Raw genomic sequence first — 24,219 nt, forward strand, 5'->3', positions numbered from 1 at the left:
GCCTGTCAGTTTGACATCAGTAGTATGTAAACTTCTGGAGGGGATGATAAGGGACTATATCGTAGAGTTTGCTAAAGACAACAACATCATCAGCAGTAATCAGCACGGGTTTACAAATGGGCGTTCTTGTCAAACCAATCTCCTAACATTCTACGAGGAGGTGAGCTGTGAGCTAGATAGGGGGAGACCAGTGGATGTGGTGTACTTGGATTTCGCTAAGGCGTTTGATACAGTTCCCCACAAGCGCTTAATTTATAAAATAAGGTCTGCAGGTATCGATAGCAGGGTTTGCTCTTGGATACGGAACTGGCTAAAAAGGCGTGTCCAAAGGGTAGTAATAAACAGCGCATACTCAGACTGGTCTGAGGTGGTAAGCGGGGTCCCCCAAGGCTCAGTCTTGGGACCAACCTTGTTCAATTTATTCATAAACAACATTGAGGTCGGGATCAGTAGTTCGATATCAGTTTTTGCAGATGACACAAAATTGGGCAGGGCAATAACTTCACAATATGAAGCAGATATCCTACAGAATGACCTGGACAAAATAACGGAGTGGGCAACGACATGGCAAATGAGGTTTAACGTGGAGAAGTGTAAGGTTTTGCACTTGGGGACTAAAAACATAAAAACACAATACACGTTAGGAGGGGAGCCCTTGGGGGAATCAAAAATGGAGAAGGATCTGGGAGTCTTAGTTGATGATAGATTAGGAAACAGCATGCAATGTCAAGCGGCAGCTGCCAAAGCCAGCAGAACATTAGCATGCATAAAGAAAGGGATGCATTCCATAGATAAGACTATAATCCTTCCACTTTATAAAACTCTGGTCCGACCGCATCTGGAGTATTCTGTCCAGTTCTGGTCGCCAGTCCTCAGGAGGGATGTGTTGGAGCTGGAGAGAGTCCAGAGAAGGGCAACTAAACTAATTAGGGGATTGGAGGACCTTGACTATGAAGAGCGTCTACAATCGCTCGATTTATTCTCCCTGGAGAAGAGACGTCTGAGGGGAGACATGATAGCAATTTATAAATATCTTAATGGGGATCCCAGCTTAGAAAAAAAGCTGTTCATTCGAAGGGATTGCATGAGGACTCGAGGGCATACAATGCGATTAGAGGAGAAGCGTTTTAACCTCAGGCAACGCGGGGGGTTCTTTACTGTTAGGGCAACAAGATTGTGGAATTCTCTACCACAAGAGGTGGTTTCTGCGGGTAGTATGGTGGCTTTCAAAAGACTCTTAGACTTACATCTCAAGGATCAGAACATTCAAGGGTATGTGAGATGATTACAGCCACACACACCTACACAGGTTGAACTAGATGGACTATTGTCTTTATTCAACCTCACCTACTATGTAACTATGTAACTATGTAACTATGTAACTGAGCAACTAGGGACACCAGGGTTCATCCACAAATAGTTGAGTTTCCTACTCATAAGGACGAATGAACTAGTAAAACAAACTACACAAAAAGTTAGATAATCAGGAAAATGAGCAAATGGCATCAGTCGTCTCAAGATTGGGGATGAGGCAAGGACAGACCTTTAGCAGCATATTGGTCCCACTTGCGATGAAAACGTGAAGAGAAATCATTATGAGACAAGGCTGCATCTAGCCTTTCCTTATGGAATTAACCGAAAAGATCTGCATTTACATCCGCAATGGTCAGAGGAGTGGCAGAAGTCCACTGTTTGAGGATGGCTATCCTGGCCGCCATAAAGCAAGTAGTTAACCAGGCTTTGTTGCGTTGGACGACCGTTCTCTATGTATTCGGAGGGTCTAATAAAGAGTCATCAAGGAAGCCGAACAATAGGGCAAATTGATCTTTGCACAGTTTGTAACCTGTGACTGTGGCAGCAACGTTTTCCAATGGTCCCATAAGCTAGATATACTGTACATTGGCAAGACCACAGCCTGTAAAGCAGAGAAGGTTCGTTACAACCACACCAAGGGAACTGCTGTTGGCCTGACGGGTGTGAGGATGTCAAGTTCACGGCAGAACTCATTAGTGATGAAAGCACAAGTGGTGTTATAGCCAGCCAGTGTATGATCCACAGCCTCTGGAGAGTTGAGTTCCTTAATCCAGGAAGTAGTTGAGCAGGAGTGAAGTGGTGAGGTGAGATTTCAGGGGCTTGTATATATTAGAGATTCTAAAGCGATAATGATCTTTAAAATTGCCCAAGAGTGAAGTGGAAAATCTTCAATCCTTCACAGGGCACATGCTGACAATAAAGTTACTTGCTGAGCATACAAATGATGGTGGGCTGTTAGATTAAACTGGCTCATAAGTTGTGAAAAAGGCAAGGCTTTGCCAGAGAAAGGGTCAAAAAGGTGTACAAAATGTGCGAGGCCTTGAGAGGCCCAAAAGGCAAATGCTGCATGTTCCTGTGCCTGGGGAAACATAGGATGCCTGTGGATAGCAAGGTAGCGAGAAGTGAGAGAGAACCCCAGTTTTTTCCTGAGCTCCCTCCAGGCTACTAATGTGCCCCATATCAGTAAATTGTTTTTCAGTTTCAGGGGGAGGAACTGGATTCTACAGTGCAGCAAGCCAGATAAGACATAAGGATCTTCCAGTTGAGATTCCAGCACAAAACTAGAGTGTCTAGGTGATCGTGTGTCTAGGTGATTGTGTTTTCCAGTTTATACCCACTCTTAGGAGGCAAGCCAAGTTTTACACCTTAATATTGGGCAGCTTGCCCCCCCCCCCCACCTTCGTGTTTAGGTAGGTCCACACCATAAGAAGACAGTTGGGGCTTTAAAGAGTTTGTAAAGGTAAAGGAGGTGGTACCTGTCGAAGAACGTGGGGGGGGGGAGAGTACAGCCCACACTTCCAATTCTCTGACAATTTTGGAAATGACCAGGGGAATAGTTAAGGTGATAGAGGGAGGAGGGAAGTTTATCTACAGTATGTTAATTCCAAGGTAAGTAATATGTGACTTGGCTACAGGGAAAACCAAGTGAGCTGTCCATGGAGGAGGGTGGGCATGATACAGTGGTAAGATTTCACTCTTGGAATGGTTTATCTCTAGGCCTGAGCAGGCCCAGAAGTGGGTAAAAACCTCCTGGACATGAAGCATATGAAGGGATTAGAGGTGAATATTAGGATGCCAAAGAAAAAGGAAGACTGGACTACACACTGAGGGCAAGAGGGAGCCTATCCCCTTGTACCCTTGAGCCCTAAAAGCTTGCACCGCTCTCCTTGAGAGGGAGACATCCTGGCTGAAGAGAAGGGAAAACAATGTCTCCGGGACAGGAGGAGGCGCATGAATACCACTCCAGCGGCAATACCCCCAAACTAAAAAAGCTGTCATAGACATTCAGAAGCACCCTAGTTGGACTAAATCGTAAGTTCACCATGCACACCACCTAGGAAGGGAAGGAATGGGTAAAGGGCTATCTAGGGCAGTTGGGGAAGGGTAGATATATGAGGGAGGGGCAGCGAGATGAGGCAAGGATAGGGATAGGAGGGAAGGGGGTTTGGGAACACCAGGATTAGTGAAGTACCTAAAGCACCAGCCCAGGTGGGAGACGCTAAGAAGGATCACTCTAGGGAAATGAAGGCAAGTCCTATCTATTCCCCATGTCTACCCACCCCTAGATGAACCATAATTGCCAGAGGTGGGAGATCACAAAGGAGAGGAAGCCAAGACTAGCAATCCTAACTAGTAGGGAAAGACCCAAAGTGTGTAAAGTTTAGGTATACCAAGTGTTTATAAGCTAAGGCCTTAGCTGCTTTGAGAGATGCATAAGGCCTCATTCTGCAAACAACCACCTCATAAAAGGATACAAGCAGTTTTCCATAAGGCAACAAGAATTTTATAAAGTAACGACAAAATGTCTATGACCATAAGAAAGTCTAAATATTGCAGAATAACCTAAAAGAGATATGGTTAGAAGAGTCCTCAGTCTGAAGAGGAATAGTAAAACCAAGAACAACTTGATGGAGAGGTTCTTCATCAAGGCGGACGAGAGTCCTTGAATCTCTTGAATTTGGACTTCTGCCATATTGGAGTCAGTTCGCTGGCCGAGGAATGGAGTTTTGCAGCTCCAGAAAAAGATCCAGTGGGGGGTGATGAAGGTTCCTGAGATATGAGATCCAATTTTAAAAGGAGACGCTTACCCTCTGAGAAGTTGGAAAAAGTGAAAGACTTATTCTTTAATTCAAATTTGAGATTGAATGGGAAAATCCACCAGTACTTGATGTCCTTTTGGGATAAGACTGACAAAGGGGCTAGAGAGACATCCACTTTTGAATAGTGGAAGGAGAGAGATCAGCGAAGACTTGAATGAGATGCCCTTGAAACATTAGCTGAGGAGTCGCTCAGGTACGTCTCATGACTTCTTATTTGACAGCATAAAAGTAGGGTTTAACCATACATCCTAAGTGGTGGTCCTAAGGCCCTATGGGCATGACTAAGTTCCAGTCTGTGTGATGGAATATCAGCTATGAGCCCCTGGATAAATGACTGTACTGCTTCCGGTATATTCTTGGTTTCCTCTCTCCTTGGCTTGGCTTTTCTCTCTCCTTGATTGCCTCTGATTCTAAAATGATATCTCCTGGTTCTATTTTCCAGGTCATCTATTTTAGTGAGGGCCATCTCCAGCTGCTTGTGATGATCCTGTATGTGATCAGTGTTCTGGTTGGCTCTAGCAACTGAAGCATCTAATTTAAGTTCAATGGTCTCCATGCAGGAGCCAAGATTTTAAATATCAGCTTTGATGTTGTTAGTTATTCTGGCTGCTGTATGTGAAAGACCACGATCCAGCATTTCTGAGAAATTGGCAAATATGGCTGTTGTGTCAAACAGTTGTTGCCTATAGCAGCCTTTGCTAAGGACTATGCACTGTGCCTGTGGGGGGCCTGCATCCATAGGCGACAACAATAAATTGTCTAGTGTCTGTTCAATGAGTGATTCTGTAGATGCTGAAGAATGTGGCTCTGCTTGGGGAGTACTCACTGAGGCCCCTGTATCCAGAAGAGCAGGGACCAGGATGTAGCCAGGGAAAGAGTTCTCCTCCACTATCATGGCCTGCTGGGCTCGGAGGTCCCACCAGGCTGAGCCTAATGACATGGGAGGAGAGTGTGAGAAATCCCCTTTCTTGTGCAGCAGTTCTAGTTTGGACTGGTGTGTGCTGGGCACATAGGGAGGCACTGAACAGCCAGGGCGGGACAATGCTCCCTGCTTAAGCATCCATCTTGGGAGCTGCTGTGCATGCTCCCCCCACCAAGACTAAAAATGTATGTTACTAAAGCCAAGTGTCAAGAAGCACTAAAAATGTTTTAAGGTCAATGTGCAGAGAGAAATGTATTACCTTGCTGCGCTTTTACATAGGGAAACTTGCTAAATATTACCGAATACATGCAAAGCAGTTGAAACCTTAAGCCAGACATATTAATGCATTAATTTATAGTAATGAGCAAATAAAGAGACACCCATGTGTATTATATATTTACCTACTATACACAGAGACATGATTTTAAAAACACACATTGGTTAGTCTATTAACACCACCAATAGGCTCATTTCCACATAAAACTTTTCAAAATGTTGAAACCTACTTCTGCTTTAACCCCTTCTCCTTGAGCATATGAATATATGTGACCTCATTGAAGTTGGCCTTCCTCTCTAGGTCCACCTATTTATGTATGTGTGTTTGTGCTGGGAGTGAGATACAACACACCTACCCAGCACAGAGGCTGAACTGTCACTGACAGCTCCATGTCTTTTACTATTGATTGGAAGATGGGAGGACTGGCTTTTGATCACATGATCTCTGTGATAGCCTGTGATTGACTCACTGTGATCGGTCACTGCACAGCCCACCTCTTCAAATTATATCTATTTCTAATTAAAAATGCAAGCAAATAAATAAAAATAAAATAAACAGATGAGATAAAAATACAGTAGCTGGATCAGGTCAGTTTCAAATCTCATGGCCCGTGTGGGAAAAAAAAGCAAAATGCTTGCTATTTTGCCTGGGCCTTACTATGGATATAAAAAAACAAATAACATACACATACTGTATATAATACCACTGTGATCACCACGACAAGAAGAATTGTTTTGGGGTTTTTTGTGATGATATGTAGAGCTTGTCTAATGGCAAGTTGCTAAACTGGTTTCAGACATTAAGATTTGTTTTACCTTTGTTATAAAGGGGTTAATATAATTCCAAAACCCTTCATATGGGCAAATGTTTATGTGAAATAAAACTTTACTATGTATTAAAAAAGTCTGAATTAATGTTGCAATTTTATGACCATAAACATATGCCATAACCAACTTCAATTCAAACAATTATAATTTTTTTCAGAGAACTAATATGCCTCAAAGCTATGAATTTATGTTAGCATTTCACAGTAAGATATTTAATTCTCCCACTTTGTGACTCAGAGATAATATATGTGAAGAGTTAATAAACTGCTTTGCTCACTATGGTCACACAATTTCAAACATTTCCACTCTGTGTACAAAGGCAATTTTTTTTTGTATTTTTGTCATACTTTGCATTCGCTACTGAAAGATGGTATATACATAAAAAAAAATTAAATTATGTATGTTTCCATGAGAGCAAAACCAAGGTCTTAACTTTACAGTAAAAAATAGTTTATCTTTTACACTGAATATACTGTAGTCCTCTGTTCGGTCCAGCAATTTATCTAGAGGATAAAGAGCTCGGCTTGCAGCATGCCAAGGAAGAAAATCCTTTTCTTCAGAAAGGTATCGGATAATCTCCAAGGGAATATTTTGTGTCAAATATCCAGCTCTGAAAAATTAGAAAAAAGAATGTTAAATTTGATTAACAATAGATGTTTGAAGTTATTTCTCAAACACAGCAAAAGGCACATTCTTTGATGATGAATTAAATGTGGGAACCAGTAAATCAATTTCTCAATCATTCTGTGTTAAAAGGATAGTATTAGTTACTCATATATACATTTCTCTTTAAAACAATACAATATATGTCTCTTATTCTTTCTTGTATGGTAATTTTCATCATTTACATTTGTTCTCTTCTGGTTTTTATACTTGTATTGCATGTTTGATCTGCATCAAAAGGAACATCAAATAAAACGTCCAGTACATGTGCATACAGTACAACCCAAAAGAGACTTGGCTCTAGATTTTAGTAAGAAGTCATTATATATGGTTAGTATCAGGTGTGTCCTTAGCACTTTTTAAATGAAATAATGTCCCTCATGTGCCATCTAAAGTAATAAACCTTGAATAATTATTTGAGCAGCTATAGACATTGCATTTCCACATCAGTTTAAAGGGAAAATAGTCTTTGTTGTACTGGTAGGTATAATGGAGGGCACGATTTTAATGCAGGCAAGTAGCTAAAAAAAAAAGGACACAGCATGAGCACATCTTTCTTTCATGCCCAGTCATTGTAGCAGCTACTGTGGGTCCTGCTTCAACATTAACTATTTTAGATATCTAAACATTGAATTATTTAGTCTTCAAATTCAATTTACCTTAAATTCTGTTTTTTCAAACCTATTGCTTAAAAGTATTTATCCTCATATTACCCACTCCAGTAATCCCCATTTATTCATGTCACATAGAGCCAGTCATTGAAGGTATATGTAACTTTAATTTTTAATGCAAAGACTGCTTCCATGTGTTATGAACATAATTACAACATACTTCTAAAATTTACAATTATTTATGACAGAAGTATAGTGCATTCATTTCTTTAACCACTTCTGGACCAGAAGGGTTTGCCCCCTTAATGACCAGGCCATTTTTTTGCGATTCTGCACTGCGTTAATTTAACGGACAATTGTGCGGTTGTACTTCACTGTAGGTAAATAAAATTGATGTACTTTTTATTCCCATAAATAGAGCTTTCTTTTGGTGGTATTTGATCACCTGTTCGATATTTTTTTTTTTTTTGCGCTATAAAAATAGCGTCAATTCTGAAAAAAAAAAACAATATTTTTTGCTATATAACATTTAAAAAAAAAAAATCAAATTTTTTTAACATTTTAGGCCAATTTGTTTCTGCTACATTTGTTTTGTAAAAATAAAATGCAAAAAGCATATTTTGATTGGTTTGCACAAAAGTTATCGCTTCTACTAACTACGGGAAAGCTTTATGTAATTTTTATTGTTTTTTTTTACTAGTAATGGTGGCAATCTGCGCCTTTTAGCGGGGCAACAACATCGCAGTGTACAGATCGGATCCCTAACTGACATTTTTGACACTATTGTGGGACCAGTGACATTACTACAGTAATCAGTGCTAAAAATTTGCACTGTTACTGTAATAATGACACTGGCAGGGAAGGGGTTAACACAGTGGGTGATCAAAGGGTTAAATGTAAGCCTAGGGGAGTGTTTCTAACTGAGGGGGGGGTGGGTTTTTGAAATGATCATAGAGACCTGTGATCCTATATAGAAGGATCACAGGCGCTCTGTGATCATTCCAGAGAGAAGAACGGTCAGCTGTGTTTACAATAGCTGACCGTCCTTCTCTCTCAGCGGGGAGCGATCGCAGGTGGCCAGCAGCAATAGGAGCCGCCAGCCCTGTGCATCGGAGTCCCCGCTGCTGAGTTGGGGTAAGAGCGTGCCGCGCGCTCCTCCCCTAGCAGCAGGCACTACTGACGTAGGGCTACATTGGTTCGCACAGGAGGGGCTGCCTGCCGCAGTATATCTGCGGCGGCTGGTCCGGAAGAAGTTAAAGCCCTGAGGCTACCTCCTAATTCATTCATTCCCAGTGGTAGCTGCTGTAATGCCCATAAGACCTGTGTTAATGGAAAAAAAAACAAAAACAGCTTGAGGCAAACTAAACGCAGGTCAACCACAGCTCAAATGTACCTGCAATCAATTATTAATTATGTCAACAGTGTTTCAAAAGGATTTTGTATCTTCCTATTCGAGCTCATCAACCCATGCCTTCTTGGGGGGAGATTTACTATAACTGGTTATTGGCAAAGCTTATTTGAAAAAGCTGAATATAGAAGCTGATTAGTTACTATGCACAGCTACACAAGATTCTGTGTACACCAGTTTTAGTAAATCGCCCTCATTGTGGCTGTCACTTTTCTGAAATGGGTAAGAAAAGCAGGAAGATTGGCACTAGAACATTAGGGTTATCTTGTAGTATAGGAATTTATGGTGATATTTGGACAAATATTTTCACTCTTGGCTGGCAGCGTTTTTATGCCAAAGAATTTCCACAGTTTCCTTGGCTTGTGCCTGAATGGATCTAAGATTAAGGCAACACACCAGGATTTTAGTTGTCTAGGAATTTATTCTAATATGAATTGGGATAAAGAATAAAACCAATGCGTTGGTGTAAGGTGTAGCCATTAAGGCCCACCTGGCAGAATGCTATTTTGAGAGCGTTATCTATACTTTTTTGTACACCTTTGTATGTTCTTATGAAACATCGCTTTGCCCAGGAGCAGCTGGCTGCCTGCCGCATTAAAACTGCGGTGGTCGGTCCTTATGTGGTTAAACAATAACTTTTTCCAATTCATTGATACATTTTTCCATTAGACCAGGGGTTCCATTTTGGGGGCTTCATGGGCCCTGGCATATGCATGCCTCCACCTTGGTCTATGGAAATAGGAAAAAGTGTATTGTTTGCCGATGTACCTTGGCCACGTGGGGGCCTGGCTAAGGTAAATCGACAATATCCTGGTGCTATGTAAAGGGGTTGAAGACCAGTTATCACTTTTGTTTTTTGTTTTTTTAATCAGAAAACGTTTTTTTTTATTATAAATCCACAAGGTACAAATAGCCAGATATCTGTCAAACATACAGCATCTACATAGTATACACAAATTGAACATAATAAGGATCATACAAATGATAAGCTTCTGGATTAAAAATTACACATCTCCAAAGCAGGGTGTAGTGGCATTATTAGGAAAAAAACAAAAAAGAGGGGAGGAAAAGAAAACAAAGAAAAATAAAGAGTTAAAGGAATAAAAACAAGATTGGACCATATGAAAATCAGCTTAACACTGAGGTAATTCAGTCTCCTGTGTTGTGTAAAGATTACGGAAACAAGATTTACTCATATAAGTGTGAACCGCAGCAATGCTATCCTACATATCGGGTGGTTACTATGAATGTAGTAAGCACTCCATAATTAATTGAGGGGGAGCAAGACCTGGCGTGTAAAGCCAGGCTTGCCATATCAAATTGAATTTATGATGGGCTCGCCTATGTTGACACGCCAGTTTCTCACGTATAAGCATAGTGTTTAACCTGATCAGTCCATTGTCCAACTGTGGGTGCATAGGGAGATATCCATAATCTAGCAATTTGTTTACGAGCTATATATATATATATATATAAGAGTCTGATGACAGTAACATGCAGGGGTGGGGGAAAAACCTCCTCATCCACCGCTCCCAAGAGACATAGCACTGGATCCATTGGTACAGTAACAGAGAATACAGTGGATTTGATAGATGTCATTTCCTTTCAGTATCGAAAGAGCTTTGGGCATCTCCACAGCAGATGAACCAAGTCTCCCTCATGTACCTTACATTTTGGGCAAAAGGGAGCGTCTCTACGACCCCAGTTAAACAACTGCACTGGTGTGCGGTAAGATCTATGCAGGATAAACAGTTGTGACAATTTATAAGAAGGAGACACAGAGCTCAGTGGTATCTAGTGCAGGCATAAATCCCATACCTCACCATCCATATCCCCTATATCCTGCTCCTATTTTCTCCTACATGGTAATTGGGACGGTCTTGTGCATTGAATGCTAATGCCCTATAGACTCTGGTGTTCATACCCTTCCTGTTGCTCTCAAGCATCACCTTCTGCATGCTCAACCAGTAGCATAGTAGAGATTCGAGCCTGAGCCTGGAGAGCATGCCTTAGCTGAAGATAGCGGTAGAATTGTTGTCTAGGTAAACCAAACTCCTCCTGCAATTCTGAGAAAGGTTTCAGCATATTCCGAAAATACAACTGACACACGTACGTTAGGCCCTTAGATTCCCAGAATTGAAAACCCTTCAACCTGAGTAACTCTACAAAAGAAGGGTTGTGCCCCAAAGGAGTTTCTCTGAGGTAACCAATTATTTTCAATTGTTTTTTTGTCATCAGTAAGAATGTAGGACCTCTCTGCCCAGTGACATAAAAATCCCCCTCTAGGTGGGTTAGAAGTTTCTCCTCTGAAGAGTTATTACCTATGGGATCCTCCAAATTTGAGAGTCCCCATCCTCCAAAGTGTTGGATTTGAAATGCTAGGAAATAGAGCTTGGGAACAGACACTGCTAACCCTCCCTGATCTTTCCCATATTGCAGGGTAGTTAATCGTATTCTAGCAGATTTCTTCCTCCATATAATTTCCCTAAACAGGTATCCAGACTGGGAAAATATGAACAATATATAAAAGTTGTGGGGCCCAGATCATTTTTATCAAGTTCACTCTACCTGTAAAATTTAAGGGTAGTTTACACCACATTATTCACTTAATTTAAAATTGTTTGAGATGGGTGAATAAGTTTAACTGAAAATATTCTAGGGGGTCAGCCGTAACCTGTATTCCCAAATATTTAAAGGATGTAACTATTTTAAGTTTGCATGCCATAGAGGGAAGGGGTCGAGTCAGTAACACAGATTTTCTCCAGTTATTAGAGAAACCAGATAGGGCTCCAAATCTAGTGATCAAAGACATGACTTGATACGAAGAGGCATCAGCATCTCCCAGATATATATAAGAGTATCATCTGCATACATCAAGACTTTATCTTCCCTTGCACCATGTCTAAACCCCACTATTTGTGAGAAGTTTCTTATAGCAGGCCAGGGGCTCGATTGCCAGGGCAAACAGCAGGGGCAACAATGGGCATCCCTGCCGTGTGCCTCTATGAAGCGAGAAGGACTCCGTGAGATCCCCATTAACACGTATTCTAGCATTGGGGCTGAGTAGAGCAGTCTGACCCATGCTATAAACTGAGTTCCCAAACCGAAACGAGCCAATGTCTCCCATAGATATGTCCATTCAACGCTATCAAAGGCCTTGGCACCATCGAGTGAAAGAATCACTCTGCTACCAGGGTTATCAACAGGAACCTGGAGATTTAAAAATAGTCTTTGAATGTTTAAAGCAGTAGACCTATTTGGTATGAAGCCTGATTGGTCTCCATGTATGAGTTTAGAAATAACTTTAGCCAGGCGAGTTTCGAGCACCCTTTGCCAGTAGTTTGATGTCAGTGGTTAATAGGTAGATGGGTCTATAAGAGTCAGGAGATAGACTAGATTTGTCCGGTTTCAGCAAAAGTATGATAATAGCCTCATTCATAGTCAGGTAGGCGACCTTGCTTCAAGTAATCAAAAAGGACAGATCATGCACATGCTGATATACAAGTACAAAGAGGAGTACTTCACCAGCCCATGGCGCTGTCCATGTGTTCACCTCCTTTGTTTGTATGTTTTTTAGCTGAAATGTCCTGGTTGCTGCTGCTCCTCTCTCACTCCACTGGGGGGGGCGGATCAAAACAATTCAAATCTGTAAAGAAAAGCGCACGCAACCTCGGGCAATAACGCTTTAATAAAGGACAATAACACAGTACATTGGAATTGCACTCACACTTTTCCTTTAAGGCAATCGCTTTACAGCATTCCAACAGGAGCTACTCGCTCCTCCCGTCCCTCCAGATGGTGACTCTGCGGTCTCCTCATCCGTGGCTGCCGCCGCTGTATCCCCGCTCTCCTTCACTTCCTGTGTTGCCTGGTCACCGGATGCCGGTTCTAGTGCGCCTGCGCACTATACCGACGTGATCTACGGCGCCTCAGGAGAGCCTCAGCCAAAGCCGGAGCCACAAGTTGTACGGAGCTGCGAGGTGGGGGATTCAAGACACGGGTGCACTGCATCTGCTGTTACTACGGACAACGCGTTTCCTGGGACCTGAGAAAGGAGGCTCCGCCTCCAAAAACGTGTTGTCTGTAGTAACAGCAGAGGCAGTGCACCCGTGTCTTGAATCCCCCACCTCGCAGAAAAGTGTGAGTGCAATTCCAATGTACTGTGTTATTGTCCTTTATTAAAGCGTTATTGCCCGAGGTTGCGTGCGCTTTTCTTTACAGATTTGAATTGTTTTGACCTTGCTTCAAGGCATCCGTAAAGGTATGTTTCAGTCTAGGTAGTAATATGTCTGCATATCTTTTGTAGACCTCTGCTGGTAGCCCATCGACACCTGGAGATTTAGCAGGGGCAGATAATGCAAGGGCCTCTCACAATTCCTCTATAGTAAGAGGAGCGTCTAACAGGGCGGGATCCAAAGCATAAAGAGAAGGTAATGGGCATTCTGAGAGGAACAATGCAACCTCCTCCCCTGTAGGAGAGGTTTTCGAGGAGTAAATGTCACTCTATCTCCTGAGGGTGTGGTAAGGGCAGGGATACAGGAGGTGTCCCTAAACGCTTTGGCCATAATTGTTAACATATGTCCTGTGCCTTCACCCTCTTCAAAGAATGTTTGTTGCTGGGAAAAAACATTTGTTTTCCACTTTAGACAGAGCCATCTGTTGTGCCATAGCCTGTGCCTCCAACCAAGCCCCCCTAGTGTCATCAGCCGGGCGTTCAACAAAAGCCCCCTCAGCCTCATTCTGTAAAATCTTACCCTCCCATTCCTTGGTACCTGTCTTGATCTGAGAAATTGCCTTTATGAACTGACCCCTCAAGAAAGCCTTAAGGGTGTCACATAGCACTCCAGAGGAGGCTGTATCTTCATTGATGGCAAGAAAATGGGAGATCGCTTCCATAACCGGATCAGGGCTAGGGAATAATTCCAACCAGTATTGACTGATTTTCCCAAGGATCTTCTTTAGTGGTCCCACTCTAGCTAATTTTACCCATAGGGGAGAGATCGGATACTGTATGGCAGACATGGGAGTAAGTCACACATGTGCAAGTCACAAGCAAGTCTCAAGTCTTAACCTTCAAGTCTCAAGCAAGTCCCAAGTTACTGTGGCGAAAAGCAAGCAAGTCAAGTCGAGTCCCTGCTAGAAGTCAAGCAAGTCAAGTCAAGTCATTTATTTTGGTCAAGTCACAAATCAAGTCAAAATACTGATCTACCCCAATTTTCACCTTTAAATCAGTTAAAAGTCAGTGGTCAGGAAAGGTTTTGTTTTATTTTCAACATTAACAAAACTGCTTAGTGCTTTTTTCTTGGCATATTAAAGAAACACTTTGAATGCCCAAACAGCTCAAAATCCTTCGTCCAGTCATGTTTCAACACCACAGTCACTAAAAACATGTTTTGTATTTCCATTGTTAAACAGCCAGTGTCCTAAAAATCAGAACACACTGAGGTATTTAGGTCAGCCTGTTTCAACCAAGGTGCCCAGGCACACTGGGGTGCCTTGAGGTTTCTTCAGGGGTGCCTTGGCAAAATGCCTAAAAATTTATCAAAAATTGTATACAAGCCAGCAGGTGGATGAAGCCTGCCTTTTAGTTATACAAAGCCACAGGTTTGCATTATGCACCAATATGACTTTCTAGACACTGGTATCCTTACAACCAATGACATCATCAGTTAATAAGAAAGATGTCTGTTGCCTCCACAGCACCCTTGTGTGACCTTCCTGTGCCCCTCTCCCTCAGCACTGGGGCGACAATAGATGATTGATGGAAAGAAATTGAGAGAGAGGAGAAACATTGGAATATTAGTCAGTACCAGTGTTCAAAAGTGTATTTGCTTTAGAAGAATGAATCACCTCTAACTTTGGGTGTCCTATGTGTGGATGTTGCTGCATTATGTAAATCTACTGTATATGAACAGTTTTTACATTTTACAATGGGGTGCCGCGAGATTGTCCATAATGTTGAAGGGTGCCTTGATATTGTCTATAATCTTAAAGGGTGCCTTGACAAAAACACTGTTTTAAGTGACTGTGGTGTCAGAAACATAACAGGCACATTATTTTTAACACATATAGAGAAAATGCAAATATTTAATAACTTAACCACTTGCCTACTGGGCACTTATACCCCCTTCCTGCCCAGGCCAATTTTCAGCTTTCAGCGCTGTCACGCTTTGAATGACAATTGCGCGGTCATGCTACACTGTACCCATATGAAATTTTTATCATTTTTTTCCTCACAAATAAAGCTTTCTTTTGGTGGTATTTAATCACCTATGGCTTTTTTATTTCTTACAAAAAAAAAAGAAAAAAGACAGAACATTTTGAAAAAAAAAACGTTTTTCTTATTTTCTGTGATTAAATTTTGAAAATAAATACATTTTTTTCCTTCACTGATGTGCGCTGATGAGGCGGCACTGATGGGCACTGATAGGCTGCACTGATGGGCACTGATGAGGTGGCACTTATGGGCACTGATGAGGTGGCACTTATGGGCACTGATGAGGTGGCACTGATGAGGAGGTACTAATATGCTGCACTGATGAGCACTGATAGGCGGCACTGATGAGCACTGATAGGTGGCACTGCTGGGAACTGAGAGGCGGCACTGATGGGCACTGAGAGGCGGCACTGATGGGTGACACTGATGGATGGCACTGATGGATACTGACGGGTGGCACTGATCAGCACTGATGGGCAGCACCATCAGTGCCCACACTCAGTGCCCATAGTGCTGCTAGTCGGTGCCCATCAGTGCCTAGATGAGCAGGCACTGATGGGCACTGACTGGCAGCACTATGGGCACTGACTGTGGGCATTGATGGGGGGCACTGATGGGGGGCACTGTGGGCAGTTGTGGCATTTTATTCCCCTGTTCTGTAATCAGGGCACTGGTGATCAGTGCCCTGATTACATTCCTGTGTGTTCCCTTACCGGTGTTCGGGCTCTCCTCTTCCTCACACTGCAGTCTCCGTGTGAGGAAGAGAGCTGGCGATGAGAGATGATCTCATATGTTTACATATGAGATCATCTCTCATTGCACGGTCCGATCACGTGGTAAATGGCTGCTGTGATTGGCTGTGTCCAAGGGACACGGCCAACACAGATTTTCCCCGATGCGCGCTCGCGGGAGCGCGCGGGGAGCCTGTTACTGGGAGGCCGTTTAAAGACGGCCTCACGGAAATTAGAGTCCGCGCTGTAGCCGTACTTCGGCTATAGCGTGGGCCAGAAGCAGTTAAAAAAGTAAAGTCATTTCGAGTCATATGTCTCAAGTCAAAGTCAAGTCTCAAGTCATGAATACCAAGTCAAAGTCAAGTCGAGTCTTTTATTAATTTTAGTCAAGCAAGTCTCAAGTCCTCAAACTGGTGACTTAAGTCTGACTTAAGTCAAGTCATGTGACTCAAGTCCCCCACCTCTGCCGAATGGGGTTCATACCCAGCTGATAAAATCAAAGTAAGCATTTCCTCATTACCCAGGCTTAAATCAATTCTAGATAAACCTACATAGGTCTCTGAATAACAAGAAAATTGCATCACCCTGGGTTGTAACACCCTCCAGACATCCCTCAAGCCCCTCTCCGCATATAAGCCTCCAGAATGTCGACGGTCCCCTGGGTAATACACCCATCAAGGCACGTACCAAAAGTTTGTCCAAAGAGGCATCCAGGATATTGATAAAATTGCTCAAAACAAGGGCAGGAATGCCTGGGTGCCGTGCCAAAAAAGAAGGCCGCCAACTTCAAGACTCCCACCGAGAAGGGTGGAGGGATATATATATTTAGCAACAAGAATTGTTGACCATCCAATGTACAGTGCAAAAAAAAAAAAAACATATCTTCCCATGATATCTATATTCTGATGAACACAGGAGAATTGAATACTTCTGGGAACCAATACACTAACTCCACTAGTGTAGGAGGAGTAGGTAGAGTGAAATTGGTAAGCATATCACCTTTGAGAAAATGTCAGGGGATATATAACTGTCCAGATGTGCCATACAGTTCTGGCAATAAATATATCCAAAGGTACGCTGGTCAATATACATTGTAAATATACAATCAGAGAAGTGGCAAACAGCGATATTGTAGTAACCAGGGTAAGCATGCAACATTCATAGGTTTGTTGCGATGAAAGTAGAGGCAAATGGTTCAGCAAAACACAGGTGGACAAGTACTGCAATAAAAAGAACAGTTGGACCAATTGGGTCCTGAAACTCAGATAAAACACACTGTTAAGTCCACGTGGGACAACTTTGGGGAAAAACATATCAGCCAGCCTGCTGCTTACGTAAAGTATCCCAATGATGGAGTACAGGACAGTGTTCATTCCAAAGGGGGCTCATCAGGCTCTTGCAAACATCCGCTTTGACAAAGGAGCCTGGGGAACATTCTTAAAGGTAACGCAGAACTTAAAAGAACATTAAGGAGTAGGAGAGTAAAAAAAATTCCTCAAGTAATAAATTGACGATTCGCAACATACTCCCGTAGAGTGTTTTTTCCCGATTCAGCCACTGTGCTGCCAGAGCCGGCTTGTCAAAGAAGTGCACCTCACATTTAGCCACAATATGTAGCCTAGCTGGATATAGCATGGCATATTGTATGTCCAGATTTTGCAGTCTCTTCTTAATGTCTATAAAGTGGGCCCTCCGTTTTTGTACCCCAGCAGAAAAGTCGGGAAATAAAGAAAATTTAGAATTATCCACAACCAGGGCCACCCCTAGGGTTCTAGCCCTGGAAAGAATAGCGTCTCTGTCTTTATGAGTCAGCAGCTTAAATTTGAAGGGATGGGAGAGAGCACCCAGTAGTAATGGGCGTGCAGGGATTACATGTGCCCTTTCCACAGGAGACAAGGAGCCCTTCCCTGTCAGAGACAGTAGCCACTGGTCAATAAATGTAACAGGGTTCTCCCCTTCAGATTTCTCAGGGATCCCTATAGCTCTGATGTTACTTCTCCTCAGTCTATTTTCCAGATCCTCCAACCATGCAGCATGTTTAGTAACTGTGGTATATGTATGAGTAAGTCATGTTGCATGGGCACTATATCATCTTTGAAAGTGCTTGCTCGGCCTTCAAGATCTGTAGTACGGCCCCTGAGCTTTTGCATATCTTGACGTATAAATGACACTTCTGCCTTAACTCCTTTTATATCATTAGCTAATGAAGTAATAGATATATTGTAGGTAGTCACAGCTGAGAATATATATCTGAGAGTGGACTCTGGGCTCTCTGAGCCTGGGGCTGGTTTAGCATGTAACGCAGACATGTCTGCAGGTGTACTCATATGGTCCCAGTCTGTTAAAGAGATAGCAATGTCTTTCAGAGGATCTGTATTATCTGTGTCCGATTGTTCCCCACTATGATCACTGGAAGAGGTAGGTTGTGGTGGGGCTCCCTTAGCAACAGGCTTAGCGAAGACATTTTTGGCGGCTTCCTTATACTTCTCCTTTGCTGGCCGAGGAGGTAGGCCGCCATAATGGGATGCATGGTCCGCCGCTGGACAAGCAGCAGAGCCCCACTTGGACATGTCACCGAGTCCCTGTACCATAAACGGGTGAAAACAGGGTCATCGGGGAGTTGGAGGATGCCTTTCGTACCTCTCTAGGTGGATTCAAATAGGTGCTAGCAGGATTATAGAGTGGATACTCGGCGGAGAGAGCAGAGCCTGCGTTCGGCTACATCTGCTGCCAAGCCACGCCCCTTGCTTTTTAGTTATCACTGTTACTTAGAGAACTCAATGACAATGACAGAAACATAAGATTAACATATACTATAGATCCGGTAATGATCCCTTTTCTAGATCTGCAGATTTCCATATTGTATTGAAATATTACCACCTGTACATGCAGAAAACCCACAGCTGCTAATACACTTTTGCAGGCCTCTAGCCATCACCTCGAGTCTCTTATTTGGGGGATCCCGGTGGGTCGATGGGGACTTTAGGAATGAAGCTAATCTTATGTATCAGAGATTCAGATACGGGATATTCCTATAAAATCATATTCGCTTATCCTGTTTTCCTGTATATACTTGGTTTGGGCAGTTGCTCATTGGGTGTCACTATTCGATTGGTTATCTGGTTTGATTTACACAATTTTGGTATATTGGAGGTCCATTTACATTTATGTTACTTACTTATTTTTAAATAAATTATATTATTTTACACTTTACTTGTGCCTGATATTCTCTTTGGCAGTCCACACATTTCTGGTCACACATGTCCCTCACACTGACCTTACAAATGCACTTCTGGAAGAATGGTCAAACATTCCCATTGACACACTGCTAAACTTTGTGGACAGCCTTCCCAGTAGATTTGAAGCAGTTATAGCTAAAAAGGGTGGGCCAACTCCATATTGATCCCAACAGACTATGGCTGGCCATACACTATACAATTTTCTTATTCAATTTCCTTTAAATTTACCTTCAACTATGTAGTGCAAGGGCCTGTCTGATTGCATACAAATTGAAAGTGTTTAGGTTTGACCTTATATTATATGGTTTTGGTAAATCTAAAGGAAAGTTGAACAAGAAAATTGTATAGTGTATGGCCAGCCTAAGACTGGGATGCCATTAAAGTTCATGTGCGTGTAAAGGCAGGCGTTGCAATACTTTTGGTAATATAGTGTACATATCAAAACGTTAAAATTGCAGAATTTTGTTTATTTAATTAATGTCTCCATAACAGGGATGTCACTGTGCATGATTTTGTTTCCAGGCAGAATTATCATCTGAAAGGTTTCTGTGTAGATCAAACATTAACAACAATTGGCTGAGAGCTTGGCATGGTTCATCTTCCTTGGTAAGTAATCACTGATGCAGGTGCTAAGCAATTCTTCATCACAATGAAAATGTTGCTGGAGAATTGGTACTCCATCTGACCATTATATGAGGCAGACCTACTCCCACTGACTACCAAAGTAAGTGAGTCATTTTTCTCCCAGTGACCACCAATGTTGCGAAAGGGTACATTGCATACTCCTAAACCAGCTGTATATACTATTTATTAGGCAAATGGGTTGGTAAGTACACGTCTTTTTACTTGCTCCTCTAAAGGAGCAAACATCATGATGCTATAGTTTTTGATTTGGTCAAAATATGTAAGCTCACCCCCTGCACCAAGGGTTCTTATGTCAGGTGAGACCCACACTAACAATTTAAAAAGTACAAAAAATATTCTCTAAATGGGTTTTTTGACCTCAAGTTACCCATAAAAAGCATCAGATTTTACTGATACTGTACGCTTGTACACTCCTAGTGTAGCACCCTATAGTGTTTGCTAGATGTTAGTGGAAGTATGTTAGTATAGGTAAAATTAGTTTGGCTCAGGGCCAAGCCTGAGCTGGGAATCTGGGTCGGGTTTCAGTGACTCAGGGCTGGATGACTCATTCTAGCAGCCTCTTTGATGCCTCCCCCTGTTTTCTGGGACATTAGGGAATGCTCCAGACATAGTGGATGGAGGAGCTGCTTGGCATATTTATGAGGTCCTCAGCCAATTCCCAGTAAAGGACTAGCAGGGGGCAGGCCACCTCATAAACAAGCATGAGTCATGCCGGCAGGGGCAGTCGGGTGGAAGAGGGAGATTTAGTGCTGTGGAGAGCGTCAGTGGCCCTCAAGGGTGCCCCCTAGTCTGTGGGGGCTGACTTTGGGCCAGGCGCATGGGTGCTGGAAGGATCCTCTCATAACACACAGAGGAAGCCCTTCCTGGAGGCACAGGAGCAAGTGAGAGGACAGTGACTGTCCCCTGTTGTGCCAAGTCTTCAATCCCTTCCCTGGGAGATCTCCTGAGAGTCAGCCAAGTGGGCTTGTGAAGAGTCAGCCAGCTGGGCTGATGTGAGACAGTCTGGAGGACTGTGGAGGAATGTTAGCCTGTAAGGCTAGTGAAAGGTGCAGTGCCTGAAGAGATTGTGCTGGGATCAGTAGCCACAGGATGAGTAATGCAAGCTGATACTGTAACTTCTACACAACAAGAGACTTTGCATTCCTGCCTGCAAAGGGCCATTGCTAAAAGTCTGACTGTGCCTATCAGATATCTAAACAGTGATTCAGCTGGGGTCTGCAGCAAGTGTGTGCTGGAGGAAGAAGTTAGTGCTGTATATAGATTGTATCTAAAGACTTTATATAGGAAGAGTGTCCCTGAAGATGTTACTGCAGTTTTGCTAAAGTCAAGTGGGCATCCCATAATTCCCCATTCCCATCCAAGTTATTAACCCTCAATAAACCACAAAAACAAAGCTACAGACTGTTCTCTGTCTCTGGAGTGCCTGTGAAAATTCAGTGTGCCTGGCTCTGCAGGGTGGGGAATCCCAGGTCATCCTTCTTAGGGGGTGCGCTACACTAGAAAAGCCCCAGTTTCAAATTATTTTGTAAATACTTTCTCAAATATGCAACAACCTAATGGCTTTCTAACTAGTTGTCTAAGAAGCTTATGTAACATCTGGGATTATTACCCATCACATTCTTTTTTTTTTTTTTTTTTTGCAAATTACCCATCAAATTCTTATAGCTAGATTAAAAAAAGGCTGGATTATTACACTTAGAAAGAACTTGATATTTACAAAATGCTGAGCATTTGATGTGTTAAGAAGTTATTTGTTAGGATTTGTGGGTATTAGTTAGTCATCTAATAGGCTGTTTGGCTAGTCACCACTAGGGAAGGTAAAGCTGCTTAGAAATTAGGATTTATGGTTGGAAAGATCATACAAGAAATTATGCCAATGCATTTACTGCCATATAAATTATTATCTCTAAAATTTTCCCTGGACTGTTGCTTAAAAGGATATTATTTTACATTTGCTTGTGATTGGGTGTGACATTGCTTAATAATAGATATTAGAACATTGTCACAGTGTTGTTTTAAGTCATACCTAACACCTGAATCACATACATTTTGCTTTTATTTCAGGAACAGTTCCTAAACATTGCAACCATCATTACAATAACACATTATAGTTAAAGTAGAATTCAGAATTATTTTAACAATAAAGATATAAATTATGCAGTCTTTTAGGTTGCTACAGTTTGCTGTCCTTAGGGGGATTAATTTTATTGCCATAACTACAACTATGTGCCTTGCTGCTATATATTTCTTAATTTTTCCCTATACTCTATGCTTTGGCTATTTAGAAAAATGAAATCCAGTAGCTCTTTCTTTTTCGAGGGAAACTTCTATTAATAATTGTATAAGGGGAAAACATATTATGATTATAGTGTTATCTTTGTCTTTTCTTTGCTTTTTCTATAATGCACTTCAATATTGGAGAAAAGCCACTAACTTCATTCAAGTAAGAAAAATAAGAAAAGCCATTAAGAATAACAGAATTTTAAAATATTTTCTGCATTTTAGCTTGAAAAGGGGAAACTGTGCATTAATCAGTATAATGGCACAACTTTGTATCCATGAGTACATTTTTTTTTACCCATATTTTCCACCTGCTGTGGTTTTTGAGCTCAACCATTTCTCTGGTAAATGCTTTTAGGATGGGGAGTGGGAGGAACTTTGGGAACATCCATTCCTTAATCTCCTTGGCTAGTGAACCAGGAAGTGATGAGTATTTAGTAACTTCTAGGATAAGAGTTGTCATTCACTGACTGCCCTGGCCAGGAAACGTATTCAAGTTCAATATGTGCTTGATTAACTCCAGTGGAGGGCAGGAAAGACAATATGGGTCTAATAAACCCCTGGTCCCTCCATAAAAAGAACCTGTCGCCTACCTATGCTACCACATAGGGGGCTTGCTAGATGAAAAACAAGTAAACAATAATTATCTTAAATAAATAACATAAAATAATAATTTAAAAAAATGAAAGGCAACCACTTTACTAAGGACACACCAATGAATGCAAGCGCATGTCTAGGGCATGCACATGTATGTAAACAGCAATCTAGTCACACATGAAGTATCACGGTGAATGCCAGAGTGGGAGAAATAATTCTGGGGACATAATGCACAGTTAACTGTAAAATGATAACCTGTTGAGGCTTTTAACCACTTAAGCCCCGGAAGATTTTACCCCCTTCCTGACCAGGGGGTATTTTGCGATTCGGCACTGCGTGACTTTAACGGACAATTGCGCGGTCGTGCGATGCTGTACCTAAACGAATTTGACGTCCTTTTTTTCCCACAAACAGAGCTTTCTTTTGGTGGTATTTGATCACCTGTGCGATTTTTTGATCACGCGCTATAAACAAAAGACGAGCGTCAATTTTGCAAAAATAACAATATTTTTTACATTTTTTTATATGAAATTTCCAAAAAAAAAAAAGTAAAAATCTAAATTTTTTAACATTTTCGGCCAATTTGTTTTCTGCTACATATGTTTGGTAAAATAAATCGCAAAAAGCGTATTTTGATTGGTTTGCGCAAAAGTTATCGCGTTTACTAACAAAGGGAAAGATTTTTGTCATTTTTGTTGTTTTTTTTTAACGCGTAATGGCGGCGATCTGCGATTTTTTTTGCGGGACTGCGACATTGCGGCGGACAGATCGGACCCTTGACTGACATTTTTGACACTTTTGGGGTTACCAGTGACATTTCTACAGTAATCAGTGCTATATATATGCACTGTTACTGTAAAAATACACTGGCAGTGAAGGGGTTAATTTTATTTGAGAGGGAGGGGCTGTGTGTGTCCCTAGGGGCGTGATTCTAACTGTGATTGGCTGTGGCTTGAGGTGTAGTTACACTGATCAACGGATCTACATAGTAGATCCATATGATCAGTGTCTCTACACAGGGAGAACTGACAGGCAGCTTGTTTACACAAGCTGCCTGCCTTTCTCCCTCTCCCCCGCCGATCGCAGAGTGAGCGGCGGACATCGGGTCCGCCGGTCACACGCACGGGGGGGTCCGTGACCACGCGGGAGTGGGAGCGTGCCGCCAGCGGCGCGCGCTCGCTCCCCAGACCCTCCCAGGCTAGTGACGTACCGGTACGTCACTCTGCCTGTGAGGGGCTGACCGCCGCAGTATATAGTCGTGCGGCGGTCGGCAAGTGGTTAAAGTGTTGTTTTAGACAATTTTGGGTATTGTAGTTTTTGCCATTTCTTGGGCAGCCACAATTTTAAGGTGTCTTTAAAATTTTACAAGAAAACTGAATCTTATATTGTATTTATCTAAACAAATGGTAAAGTAATCACTAGGAATTTTTAAGCTACTTGCACAAAGAGATGACAAACCTCACATAAACATAAATAAAAAGTAGTGCAGTGCTAAACTAGATAATATAGGATTATAAAAAAAAATATCACAGTGGATAAATATGAACACTGTATATAAATAGGCACATTCATATACAAATGCAATGGTAAAGGAAATACTTAAAGTGCATACATGTAGATGTGATATTATAAAGTGCCAAAGTGCAAACAAATATGTATGAATATCATA

The 24,219-nt window shown here is 42.0% G+C and overlaps 1 protein-coding gene across 1 annotated transcript in view; it reads right to left on the minus strand.

Moving 5' to 3' along the window:
- Nucleotides 1-24,219, minus strand: part of TRHDE (thyrotropin releasing hormone degrading enzyme) — a 1,069,075-nt gene that overhangs the window by 73,522 nt on the left and 971,334 nt on the right. Inside the window, exon 13 of the mRNA XM_082253105.1 lies at nt 6,622-6,769. Within this exon, the coding sequence (XP_082109231.1) occupies nt 6,622-6,769 (148 nt within the window). The remainder of the gene's footprint in view (nt 1-6,621; nt 6,770-24,219) is intronic.

The sequence above is a fragment of the Pelophylax lessonae genome, assembly GCF_965119305.1.
Source record: "Pelophylax lessonae genome assembly, chromosome: 4".
Classification (NCBI taxonomy): domain Eukaryota; kingdom Metazoa; phylum Chordata; class Amphibia; order Anura; family Ranidae; genus Pelophylax; species Pelophylax lessonae.